This window comes from Panthera leo, chromosome B1 (genome assembly GCF_018350215.1).
Source record: "Panthera leo isolate Ple1 chromosome B1, P.leo_Ple1_pat1.1, whole genome shotgun sequence".
Taxonomy (NCBI): Eukaryota; Metazoa; Chordata; class Mammalia; order Carnivora; family Felidae; genus Panthera; species Panthera leo.
The window spans coordinates 147860798-147874591 of record NC_056682.1 but is presented as its reverse complement, the minus strand read 5'-3'; the positions used below and the strand labels follow the sequence as shown (position 1 = coordinate 147874591).

General features: G+C 37.5%; 1 protein-coding gene across 10 annotated transcripts in view; it reads left to right on the top strand.

Annotated features, from left to right (window-relative positions):
• RUFY3 (RUN and FYVE domain containing 3) overlaps positions 1 to 13794 on the top strand; it is an 80474-nt gene that overhangs the window by 47717 nt on the left and 18963 nt on the right. For all 10 annotated transcript variants that reach the window (XR_006201922.1, XR_006201921.1, XM_042936228.1 and 7 more), the window contains 7 exons: positions 3897 to 4070; positions 4875 to 4992; positions 5824 to 5925; positions 7554 to 7677; positions 9028 to 9089; positions 9996 to 10061; positions 11319 to 11388. Coding sequence is in view for 8 of the 10 variants with exons in the window: in XM_042936228.1 (XP_042792162.1) it covers positions 3897 to 4070; positions 4875 to 4992; positions 5824 to 5925; positions 7554 to 7677; positions 9028 to 9089; positions 9996 to 10061; positions 11319 to 11388 (716 nt within the window). In the remaining 2 variants the exon portion in view is untranslated. The remainder of the gene's footprint in view (positions 1 to 3896; positions 4071 to 4874; positions 4993 to 5823; positions 5926 to 7553; positions 7678 to 9027; positions 9090 to 9995; positions 10062 to 11318; positions 11389 to 13794) is intronic.

Genomic DNA, 13794 nt, shown 5'->3' with positions numbered 1-13794 from the left:
CTGGAGAAAAAAAAAGTCTCAAGGTGCCTGGGTGGCTTAGTCAGTTGAGCATCTGACTCTTGATTTCGGCTTAGGTCATGATCTCACAGTTTGTGAGTTCAAGCCACGGTTTGTGAGTTTGAGCCCCGAATCAGGTTCTGCGCTGACAGCATGGAGCCTGCTAGAATTCTCTCTCTCCCTCTTTTTCTGCCCCTCACCACTGTCTCTCACTTTCTCTCTTTCTCACTCTCTCTCTCAAAATAAATAAATATTTTTTTAAAATCAAATAGCCTCATCTCTGAGAACTTAATATATACATACCTGCCCTTTAAATTTGAAGGGAAGGGGCATCTGGGTGGCTCAGTCGGTTAAGCATCTGACTCTTGGTTTCAGCTCAGATCATGATCTCACAGTTTCGTGGGTTCAGGCCGGGCATCAGGCTCTGTGCTGGCAGCCCTCGCCCTACTCACATTGTCTCTGTCTCTCTCAAAATAAATCAATAAACTTAAAAAAAAGTTCTTTTGAAGGAAAAAGGGAGCCAGGTCAGGTAGCTTTCTTCTGTGCATATTCTCATAATATCCTGTGTATACTTTTGTTAGTGTTCTTATTACAGTACGTTTACACAGACTCTCAAACTTTTCCACATCCAGTGGCAGAAGAAATTGTATTAGACTTGTATACGGTGTGTCTGAAATTTTACATTAATATCGCATCTAGTATCTTAACCTTAAAATTTATATAAAATTTACATTTGATTCCATAGAAAGAGGATACTTGACCTAATATAAAAACATTTTAATTTTATTTGTTCTGAAATAAAATTGATCTTTGTCAAAGATGGTAATGTTTATTGTGAAATTTCAAGTGTTCTCTGTAAGTTGCCCTGTTTTCATTCTCCAAACATTTGTGTAAACCAAGTTTGATAAATAGTGAGCACTTTGATGTCAGGAACTAGGTCTTTTATCTCTGGAATCCCAGCATTAAATATCTAACACCCAGTAGATGGTCGCTATTTATAGAAAAAAATGAATGAATGAACAGAAGTTCAGATTTTGAAATAATAGTGTTAAATGTTAGCATTGTTAAACGTTTTTAGTTATTTTTCTCCTAGAAAAAATATGACATAACATTGTGAAAGTCATGCATTTTTTTTCACTTTTTTTTTTTTTTATTTTAGCCCATGCACGAGCGGGGGAGAGGGGCAGAGGGAGAGAGAGAAAGAAATCTTAAGTAGGTTCTACGTTCAGTGCAGAGCCCGACACATGGCTGGATCCCACAACCCTGGGATCACGACCTGAGCTAAACTCAAGAGTTGGACGCTCAAGCAACTGAGCCACCCAGGCACCCCTGAAAGCCATGAACTTTTAAAAACCATTTTCTGGGGGGCATCTGGGTGGCTCAGTCGGTTGAGCGTTCAGCTGTGGCTCAGGTCATGATCTCACAGCTCGTGAGTTTGAGCCCCGTGTCAGGCTCTGTGCTGACAGCTCAGAGCCTGGAGCCTGCTTCGGAGTCTGTGTCTTCCTCTCTCTCTGCCCCTAACCCACTCGCATTCCGTCTCTGTCTCTCTCAAAAATAAATAAACATTAAAAAAAAAATTTCTGGGCTATACAATATAACAAAACTTTAAAATGAAAACTTTTATGGTTAAAAGTATAAAATATACAGGAAATATCACATTGTAAGTATTCAGTGTAATGAATTTTCACACACTCAACAATTGCACACCCAAAACCAGAACCCCAGAAGTCCTTCCATGCTCCCTTTGGGTTGCTGCAACCCTTTTTAACAGCATATATTCGTTCCACAAAATCATTTTACACTCGAGTACGATTTAAGACAAGTAACAAACTGATTGAATAGATTATTTTTTATTTTGTGACAAATTAAGTTAGTGATTTGGTGATCTTTACTAGTACCCAACATTACAAAATGGAACAAAGAAATAATTAATTTTAAGTACTAATTATTTTCAGTAGTTTGATTCCGTACTAACCAGGAAACGTAATTAAAATGATTTGTAATGCCCATACTCTTATATACTATTCAACCCAAAAATGATAATAATAAGCATTAAATAATAAACATTTTACCTTCTGCATTAAGTAATTAATAATGAGCAGTGAAGTCTTTTGAGCTTTTTATGCCTAATGTCAAATTACCCTGATTTTTGTTTGACCTTCTTTTATTTGTTTAGAGTAGTGGTTCTCAGTGGGGTAGCAACCTGATTTTGTCTTCCAGGAGACAGGCATTGGGCAGTATCTGGAGATATTTTGGGTTGTCATAACTGGAGGATGCTACTGACACCTAGTGGGTAAAGGCTTGGGTTGCTACTAAACTTAATTCACAGAACAACCCCACACCCTCTCAAAAAAAAAAAGAATTATCTGGCCAAAACATTAGTAGTGCAGAAGTTGAGAGCAGTATTTTCTAAAGAATGAGTGGGTTGTTTGTGTTTGATGTAGATTAGTTCAATAGGGTAGCACCATACTAAGTCGTCCGAGGTATTAGGAATTTAATTTCCCTAGGCATTAGTTCATCTTTCTGCATGGTTTATGTACCCCAGGCCACAAACAGATGTCTTGAACATGTTGCTACTGATTGTAAGAAGAATGACATGAGGCAATGTAGAAGTGTAAATCCATCACCATTCTGGCAAGAGTCTCCAATCCAGCTCTCCAGTGACATTTTCTTGCCATCTATTGGGAGGTTAAACAGAATCTAGTTGCTGTCCACAAACATTTATGCACACCCACACACGTTTATCCCATTCATTTCTTCCAGTGATTATGGGAGGTTAGAAACACTGGAGTGCACATAAATGCCAGTGACAAAGTTGGGAATTAATGTCTGATAAAACTGGTTTTAGCGGCTGTGTTTTAGGGGGTAGTTTTGTTGTGCATTTCACCTTGTGAGCTTATTCTGGTCTCAACACTTACCTGCCCTGAGGAAAGAGAGTCACATTTGATTTGTTGTGCAAGGAAGAATTAATGGCAATATATATACCAATTCTGACTTTTTTTTTCTTTAAAACTACTACCTCAGAGAACAGCACAACAAAGCCAGATTTATATAGTTGGAACTCTGGCTTTGTTGTCTCTTACTGGCTGGGCCCAGGGACTGGCTCTTTCACACTCTTAGCCTCGTTTGTAAGTTGGTGCTACTGGTAACTGTCTCACAGCCTGACATAAGGAGGGATTGAAATTGTTAACTGTCAGAAGCAGCCCACAGTACCTGACACAGTGTAGGCCCCAGTAAGTGAAGGTAGAAGGTGCCTGGATTGTGCCAAGTTCTGTCGGATAAAATGTGGTACTTAGTCCCTTTCATCAAATAGTTTATCACACTCTATGCTAAGTCTTAAAATTTTGGGAGTTAATACGGTAAATTATTTTTAGTTTATGTAATGTTTAGTTTAAATAATAATAATGCTAATTAACATAAATGTCAATCGTATACTTGGAACAAAGTTTAAGTACTTTTTTTTTCTACATTGCCTTTAATTTTTAGAGCACTTCACAAACTGTGTAGAGAACGAGGTGGGCAGGGCCAGGGTGGAATCACAGAGGCCAGTGTGAAGGTTGTGCAGTAGTGAGCTAGGATGGGCACCCAGGTTAGGTTAGGGCAGAGGTGGTGGTGAGATTATTAAGACTGTACTCAATGGTTGAAATTTGATAAAATAAGTAATTTTCACTGTTGCATCAAGGATATTCCTAAGGGAAACTGGCATCTTTCTTTTTTTTAACAGCAAGTACTTGTCAGAGAATACAAAACCACTGTCTCCATTCTTGCCAAGACACCCAACAGTCCTACCCACCATTGCTTTTGCACCTTCGATGCTAACGTCAACACAATGAAACATTGAATTTCTAAATGTGCTGTTTCCACTAACCAGGCTCCATCCTCTCCCTCTTTGGCCGTAGATCCTAATTATCTCATGGCTAACGAACGCATGAACCTGATGAACATGGCCAAGCTGAGTATCAAGGGCTTGATTGAATCAGCTTTGAACCTGGGAAGAACTCTGGACTCAGACTATGCACCCCTCCAGCAGTTCTTCGTGGTGATGGAACATTGCCTGAAACATGGCTTGAAGGGTAGGCCATGGCCCCAGAATGCAAATGTGCACGCAGCTATTTTCTAGCAATACGTGTTCAAGAAAAGTGTTCTTTCTGGAGCCAAAGAATAAGAGGCTTGAATTAATAATATTAATCTATTGGAACGCACCCTATAAGAGCACAGACAGGGAGACAGGGATGTGGTTGAATTAAAAGACATGCAGGGCTTAAATCCTTAAATGCTAGAGCTGGAAAGGACATTACGAGTATCTAGTCCAATACGGCAGTTCTGTTGGACAGGTGGAAACAGGCCTAGAATGGGAGGTAATTTGCCCAAGGTCACACAGTGAGTGGGGGCAGAGCAAGTGCTAGAATTCATATCTCCTGAGTCTTGCTTCTGTGTTCTTCCACTTGACCATAAGCTTTTGAGGGCAGAACCTGGTCTAGTTCACTTTGCTTCCTTCCTGCTCCCTCCCCAGTCGTTAATAGCCTGTTTCCAGGTTACATATTCTTTCCCATTGGACTCTTTTCTTCACTAATACCACACAGCTTTAAGTACTATATTGTTAAAGCCTTTTATTGTTATTATTATAGGTCTAGTTATAAATTCTTCCTGAAAGAGGAAGGACTGAGTCTTGGGGAGTGGGGGATTTTTGGTTTTTACAAAATGTTATCTGTTCTGAAAGCATGAATAATTTCAGAACTGTCTGATAATGCAGAAATTAATTCTCTGATAAAAAGGATTAAATAGTTGAGAGAGAAGTGTGTATATGTGTTTGTGTGTGGAGGGCATGTTTATGTTGCAAGGGATATTAAAACATTGCTTTGTTTTTATCACCTTAGCTAAGAAAACTTTTCTTGGACAAAATAAATCCTTCTGGGGTCCTCTAGAACTGGTAGAAAAGCTTGTTCCAGAAGCTGCAGAGATAACAGCAAGTGTTAAAGATCTTCCAGGACTTAAGTAAGTTTAAGGTCCAGAATTCTGCTAGGAAAACATTAACCATTGCCTTCAAGTCTAAAGATAATGATGACCATAATCATTTATTTCATAACAGTCCAGAATGCATGCTGTTTTTATGAATATGTACTACTACAAGAGACTTGCTGATATAGAATATTAAGAGAAGTGTGTCTGTGAGGGATAATTACCACTAATTTAAAAGAGGTTGCATTCATATTAAAATGCCAAAATTTTTCTTATTTTGTAAAAAGTACTTGTGGGAATCAGTTAGAGTCTCAAGAAATCAGATCTTAGGAGGGAGGATGCTAGACCCAACTAAGAAAAAGAATGTGTTCAATGAAGTTTTAAGAGCCAAGATTAAAACCGTTGTCAAGTGGACCTCAGGAACTGACACTGGGAACCTGCCTCAGAACTCAAAAAGAGGACTGATCATTTTCCCAAATTAAACTGGTTTAACTTTAATCAGATAGAGGCCTAAATGGACTGTGTCCACATTGCGAGTATTTGGACACTTACATGATCCACACTAAGTTTATGAGGATTTACCGACACTAATGTGATAGAACATTTTCATTTGGGCCTCCCAGAGGTTTTTATCTTCAAATTGTAGTCTCAGTAATTCATTCTTCACAAGAGCAGTTGTCCCAAACACACCCCTAGTCCCACCAGCCCACACAGAACTCCTCACATAGGAATGTGGGAGAATAGGTTGTAAAGAGCACCTCGGTGTGCATGTTATTACTGGGGACTATTAACAAGAGTAAGTGAATCTGTCCCACTATGGCCTCTATCTCTGCTACTTGTAGTTGTTGGATTCATGTGTTTCTGTAGGACACCAGTAGGCAGAGGAAGAGCCTGGCTTCGTTTGGCATTAATGCAAAAGAAACTCTCAGAATACATGAAAGCTTTGATCAATAAGAAGGAACTTCTCAGGTATGAACATCTTATTGAACTTTGTTCTTTTCTTGCTATGTTCTATATTTTATATGAGGTCAAATCATATAAATTTGCTGTTTCTGCAGATCAAAAACAGTTGTTTCATGACAATTTCACATAGTTCAACTAATACTTCCTCCCATACCTCACACACACATACCCAAGAATAGATGTTTATTACATGTGTTCAGTCTGTCACTGTGGCATATATATGGTCCTTTGTAGGGTAGGCTAAAACTTAATACCCCCAGAAAACAGGAAAGGCTTTTGACTCAACCTTAGCATTTACCCAGATGCAATAAGACAGTAATTTAATTTAAAAACAGTAAAAATTTTAGAAGACAATATAAGGTAGACAAAAATTTCTTAAACAAGACATAAAAAATTCTCCCTGTTAAAGAAAAAATGGATACATTGGTCTACATTAAAATGAAGAACTTCATTCATCAAAAGACACAAGATTAAAAGGCAATCCATAGAGTGTGAAAGGAGATATCTGTAACACATATATTGAATAAATGATATGAATCAGGGTATGTGAAGAGCTCCTTCAATCCAGTAAGAAAAAAGCAAGGGCGCCTGGGTGGCTCATTTGGTTAAGCCTCCAACTTCAGCTCAGGTCATGATCTCGCAGTTTGTGAGTGTGAGCCCTGCATTGGGCTCCGTGCTGACAGCTGAGAGGTTGGAGCCTGCTTCCGATTCTGTGTCTCCCTCTCTCTCTGCCCCTCCCCTATTCGTGCTCTGTCTCTCTCTCAAAAATAAACATTAAAAAAACTTCTTTTTTTTTTCAAAAAAGGATAGATGAGCAAATGTAAAAATGGGTAAAGAATTTGAACAGGCGTTTCTCAAGAGAAAATCAAAATGGCTAGTAAACATTAAAAAGAGGGGTGCCTGGCTGGCTCAGTGGGTAGAGCATGTGACTGACTCTTGACCTTAGGATCGTGAGTTCAGCCCCACATTGGACATAGAGATTACTTTAAAAAAATATAAATGTAAGGGCACCTGGGTGGCTCAGTGGGTTGAGCATCCAACTCTTGATTTCAGCTCATGTCACAGTCTCATGATTCATAGGATTGAGCCCCACATGCTTGCAGCACAGAGCCTGCTTGGGACTCTCTCTCTCTCTCTCTCTCTCTCTCTCTCTCTCAAAATAAACTTTAAAAAAAAAAAAAAAATATATATATATATATATACATAAGTTCACTAGCCATCATGTAAATGCAAATTAGAACAACAATGTGATACACACCCACCTACAAATAAAGCAGATCTCCGAGGCAAATTTTTAAAAAACAATTTTTTAAAGATGCATTAAAGATGGAAAAATCATCCCTTGCATCTCAAATACAAATATGTGGGGAAAGTATAAATAATCACTTCAGTGAAACTACCATTCTGGTCACTTCTCTTTCAGCTAGACTGTCTATTATCTAGAGTCTATTCATGCACCTGTTATCTAAAATAAAGTATTCAGACCATCCCCCCCCCCTTTTTTTAACCTTTTCTCTATTATCATAGTACCCATATTCAACTATGAGGCCAGCATTTTCTGCTTGTCTCGTGATTACATCATTGGATTCTTGAGGTTTTGTTACAACAGAGCATTCTGTGGATTTCTCTTACAGCGAATTCTATGAACCCAACGCCCTCATGATGGAAGAAGAAGGAGCCATAATTGCTGGTCTCTTGGTGGGTCTCAACGTCATTGATGCCAATTTCTGTATGAAAGGAGAAGACTTGGACTCTCAGGTATGCACAATGTGCTCAGTTACGAAGTGCATCACTCTTGAGTTTTGTTAGCTCAGAATTTGGGTTGATCAGATTACACCAACCAAATTAAGAGAAATTCTGTGAGTCATGAATAGTATTTTTAAAAATTTTGATGTGAATATAAGCAATTACTTTGTTTTTTCTTCTAATTTGACTCATTTATGTATTATGAGTGTTTTTCAACTTTTCTCTTGACTGTGACCCCTGTTTAAAATATCTTGTACAGACTGGTGCACCTGGGTGACTTAGTCAGTTGAGCGTCCAACTCTTGGTTTTGGCTCAGGTCACAATCTCACGGTTTGTGAGTGCAAGCCCCGCATGGGGCTCTGTGCTGACAGCTCAGAGCCTGGAGCCTGCTTCAGATTCTGTGTCTCCCTCTCATCTTGCTCCTCTCCTGCTCACACTGTGTCTCTGTCTCTCTCAAAAATAAATAAACATTAAACATTTTTAAAAATAAAAATAAAAAAAGAATACAGACTGAAGCCAAACTGTTTAGGTTCAGATTCTGCTTCTTTATTTTCTAGCTGAATAAATTTTGTAGTTTCTTGATGCTTCACATTTCTTAGCTGAAATACAGGGATTTAAAAAAGAGTATCTATATCTATGTCTTATAGTTATTGTGTGGAATAAAAGAATTAGTAATGTAATTCACCTAGCACAGGGCCTGGCACATATTAATTGCTTACTAAATAAAGCTGTTGCTTTCATTCTGACTCGTTCTCACCCCTTCTCTATGAAATACTACAGCAAATTTCTGTTACATTTTACTCTAAAAAAATGGAAAAGGAAATATGATATTTTGACCTGTATTAAAAAAATAAGTAAACTGAATAATGACATGGCAGTCCTAAAAAATTTAGACATAATGTATCAATGAAAGTTTGGAAGAATAGATATCAAATTGTTACAGTGGTCCTATCTGGGTGGTTGGGACTATGGGTGTTTTGTATTACATCCTTTTATTTATCCATATTTTCCAAAACTTCTTTAAGGAACTGTGCATTCTCTTTGTAATTATCATTTTTAAACTATTATTCCTGTAAGTGAATAGGGATTCAGTAGCAAAATACTTGAAAGACACAAAAGAGAAAGAAACTTTAAACCTTAAATTTATATTAAGCATTCTCTTGACTTTCTTGTTAAAATCTTCTGTTGACTTGCGTGATGTGGTCTTCTGGTCCTATAAAAGTAAAACATTACATTTTCATCAGAATTCCTAATAACTGTCATGACTTCATTGCTGTTCTGAGTGCCCAGAAAGAGATAATTGTATTATGCCTCGGAAAAAGTATCTAATTTTATGTTAAATTCTGAAAATTCTCTTTGTAGGTTGGAGTTATAGATTTTTCAATGTATCTCAAGGATGGGAACAGCAGTAAAGGTAGTGAAGGGTATGTACAAAGAAAATTAAATTTCTTTTCTCTTTAATGTTCTTCGATAGCATTTAATGTTTACAGCAGTAGTGCTTTAACACACTTGCTGGAAGAATTTCCGATGATATAGCTTTAATAGAATCTTGCCAAAAGCATCTGACTATTGTGCATGCTAAGCCCTAAAAGGGTTTTGGTTAAGTGGTTTTCTACTGTGTGGTTCAGGGGCTAACAAAATAAAATAAAAAGGTTTATAAAAGGAATCCCTTGCTCCTTCTCTTGAAGTAGTGTTTGAAAAAGTGGCCTTCTTGATCAGAAAATTGCATTCTCCATTTCTTAAAATTTGAAATATTAAACATACGATATGGGGTTATGTACAATGTTAACATTCAGGGTAATGAGGTGAAGAATAAATGCAAACTCAGCACTGCTTTTACATCTCTTGTAAATGTAAAATTACTTCAGAATATCCACATGGCCCTTAGAAATTAGACCTCAGAGGGGCACCTGGGTGACTCAGGCGGTTAAGCACCCGACTCTTGATCCCCACTCAGGTCTTGATCTCACAGGAGAGTCGTTGTTATAAGTAATACCAGCAAAGCTAAAAAGGCTACCAGTTGTGAGATGAAAATTTTTATTTTTTAAATGCCTCTGATAAATTATAGTGTTATACCTATAACCTGAGTTATTAAGGGATTTAAGCTATAGCAAAGGTTTTATTAATATGGAGAATTTTTTTGTTTCATTTTTAAATCTCTGAGTCTTTCTTGTTTGAGGGTATTATACATCAGGTCTGTCTTCTGGTTTCTGTGCTACAATTTTCTTTTCTCTGTGATATGAAAAGATTAATGGAGGGAGGATCTTGGTGTTTCTAATGGAATTTATTTTATTTCTGTTTTTTCCTCCAACTCTCCCCTCCCATCCCAGAGATGGCCAAATTACTGCAATTCTGGATCAGAAGAACTATGTAGAGGAACTCAACAGACATCTAAAGTAAAGAATGAATCAATACTTTTACTTTACTGGGGATTTTGTTGCAAAGGAAGGAAAGAGTAAACCGATGAGCCATGTGATAAATTCAGACAATACTCGATAAAAATAAATTGAATTCCTGCTTACCAGGCACTGAGCTAGGCACTAAATAAATGACATTTAACTGTTTGGGTGACCTTTAGTGAAAGGCAATTTAAGATTAGTATGTAATTATAACTCTAGTGATTGACTATGTTCAGTTAAAAATTCTTAACCATGTGACATACCCAGCTGAAACTAGCAGCCTTCTTGGTTCAGTAGATCCAGCCACATATTTCAAGAGTGATCTTGGGTAATCCACTCATTGCCTTGGGACCTTTTGATTAATCTTGTTGGTCCCTTGGATTTGTCATTTATACATTGAATTGATAGTATTAGTTTACCCTCTCTTTGCCATCACTACCATTAATTTCCCAAATACTAAGTATTTTTCAGAACTTCCGGAACATGAAACCATCTCCTCTTTCGTGAGGAGAGCAATCCAAATTCTGTTGGTGTTCTCAAGTACACTGATGTTCTTGTTATGCTAAAGACTGTTGAATAATTCAGAAAAATTGATCTCTCCATCCATTAACTATTATCTTGCTTACAATTCTTTTAAAAAGATAACAATTTTAATAAAGTAAGACCTATTATATGATTATACCAGTATCAGTATAAATTTTGAGTAGTCTTGGTTCCAGCTAGAAAATTCAAGAGCAGTTTAAGTATATTTTCTCTGGAGACCAAGAACTAATAATGACTACAGTGAATTAATGGAGATATTAGTCAAGCAGAAGTATGCTTACATTTGATAGTGAAATAGAAGCATGACAATTATTTACTCTTTCATGCGTCAGCTTCGTTATCTGTCTTTGGGGATACCTAATGCATAGGGTTGTTGAAAGGAGTAAATGAAATAATGTAAATAAAATAATTTAGAAAAGTGCTCAGTGTATGGCAAGCACTTAATTCATGTAGTTTATTATTATATACTGTGCCGTGCATCAGCTCCTTAATTTCATCCAACAAGTACTTCTTAAATACAAGCTTCAGTGGCCAGGATGTAACAGTTAAGACACACAGCCACTTGTAAACTGTCTTAGAACCTGCAATTCTATCACGAATTGTGGACTTTAGACAATGAATGATAAATGTGATGAGTGTTTAAATGGAAAGTACAGGATATTCTGTTTTTCAAGAGAAACCATTATGGTTTTTTTTTTCCTTTCTTGACAGTGCTACTGTAAACAACCTTCAGGCAAAAGTGGATGCATTAGAAAAATCCAACACTAAACTGACAGAGGAGGTAAGTGTTTTGGAAACACTTTGATTGACATAGAATTTAATAATGTGCACTAGTGGAACCAGTCATTTCTATGGAACTTTGAAAATAAAGGACTTGGCTTTTTCAGATAATGTCTGTAATAGGACATAATCCCTTGTTCTGACTGAGAATGGCCAGCTGGCTTATCTCAGGGGTGTCTGTTATCCAGTTGGACTATGAAGGTGTAGAACCTGGGCCCGTCAGATATCTTGCTTTCTTTTGCATGAATGTTTTGTCTGGGCTAGCCTAGAGTTAACCTTTAGCATATAGCTTGATGTTCGTTTGTTCACTCACAAACATTTGGTACTGCTTACATGCTAGAGCTAGAGAGAGATTTATGTGTGCATTGGTTGATGTGTGCCAGATTGGCAAGCTCCCACCCTCAAGGATCTCATTTTCTCCTTGGGGTGGTAGGGCAGATAATATAAAGAGCTCTGGTCAGAACACCAGCATTCCCTGCTTGTATGTCACGCTGCTTATGAGTCATGTGCTTCTGAGCAAGTAAGTCACTTGACCTCCAGGAGGCCCCATCCCTCACTGGCAGATGAGGGTATTTATACTTCCCCTTTCAGCCTCACTGTTGCTTTGAAGATCACAGGAGAATATATATGTGAAAATCCTTAGGAAAGTCCCCAAAATAAGAATAAATATTAACCTCATTTCGCTTCTGATTAATAAAGAAATTTTTTAACTTGCCAGCGGCTAAGCCACATTTTTTTTTTCTTCAATAGCATTAGACGTTTCTATGAAAAATGTTACATAAAATTTTCTGGTGACAAAGACTTTCTCTTATGTATTTCTGATTATAACTACCCTGTTATATACTGTGAGATAGATTTGGTCTAAATAAAACCCAAGTTCAAGCACTGGTCAGGAAGATGCTGTTTAAACATTTTCCTTCAGAACATTTTCATTGTTACAACTTTCAAACACCTTCCTTATTTCTCAGCCTTGTGGGCTTCACTTTTGGATATAGATTCTTAAATTATATTAAAACTTAATGGAAACGGTCCTTAGAATTTTACTCTACAAAGCTTTTTTTTTTTTTTTTTTAATGTTTATTTATTTTTGAGAGAGTGAGAGAGAATGCGCACACGCCAGCAGGAGACGGGCAGAGAAAGAGGGGGACAGAGGATCCGAAGCGGGCTGTGTGTGGACAGCAGAGAGTAAAGAGCGTGATGTGGGGCTCCATCTCATGAACTGTGAGATCATGACCCGAGCCCAAGCTGGAGGCTTAACTGACTGAGCCACCTAGGTGCCCCTCTACAAAGTTTCTGAAATACTCTGCATAGAAATTTTCTGCCGTGTTTCTGCTGCTCCTCTGTTGAGGCAATAAGGCCCAACAGTGAAGCATGGTCTCTAGAGCTGGGCTACGTGGATTCATGTCCCAGCTCTGGCACTTGCTAACTTTCTAATCCTGGCCAATAACTTAAGCCTCTATTTCTTGATCTATTTCTCTGTAAAATGGGGATGATAAAATACTAGTAAGGTTTTTGTGTGAATTAAGTGGTAATACATGAAGGCCTAGACCAGTGTCTGACACATCATAAGCACCCAGTAAATATAGTTATTAATTTTATTCCCTCAGTCACAAGACTTGTCCTTCTGACCTAGATTTATTTTATTAGCAATACTAATTTATTCATTCATGTACTTATTTTACCAGTAACATTTATTTTATTGAAACCTTGGATTTGTAGAGATAGGTAAGCACTGTGTATAGGCTTTATAAAGAATAGAAAAGGCAAATCAGATCTGTTTCTTCCATATGTCTCATTTCTTTTCTATATATCTATATCTGGATGTCTTTTCCACCCAGATCTCTTTTCCATATATTTTGGATTTAAGAGGGCCAGTAAAAAAACAAAAACAAAAAAACAAAACAAAAAAAAACCCTCTTTTCTTTTCCTGAATGAATCAGTGTGATAAAGTGAGAAGTTATAAACAGATGATGATATAAAAATATCCACTTTATTATTGATAAAGCTGAATTAGAAGGCCCACTTGGAGATACAGACATAGTTTCCTAAAACTTTCTCTGATGTTAAAATCTTGGAAGAACCCATTTGAGGGTGTCTTTGGATCTAGAAAGCAGACCCACTTGTCCAGAGTTAACTTTTTTATGCACCGTGAGGCCCATGGAGCAGAGGGAAAAATGGGCTTCCAGACCCATCTCTAGAAAGCAGCCTGAGCCCAGGTTCCTCTGTACTTACGCACTAGAACCAGAACTAAGCAGAACCTATGCTCACTGCTCATGAGGAGATCCCCTCCTGTTGGAATGGGGATATAAATGTTTCCCCTTAGCAGTGTACTGCTAATAACATTACCTTACCTGTTTAGGTGCGGAAATAAAAAAGTCTCTTTGATACTTAATGGTATCTTTTAGAG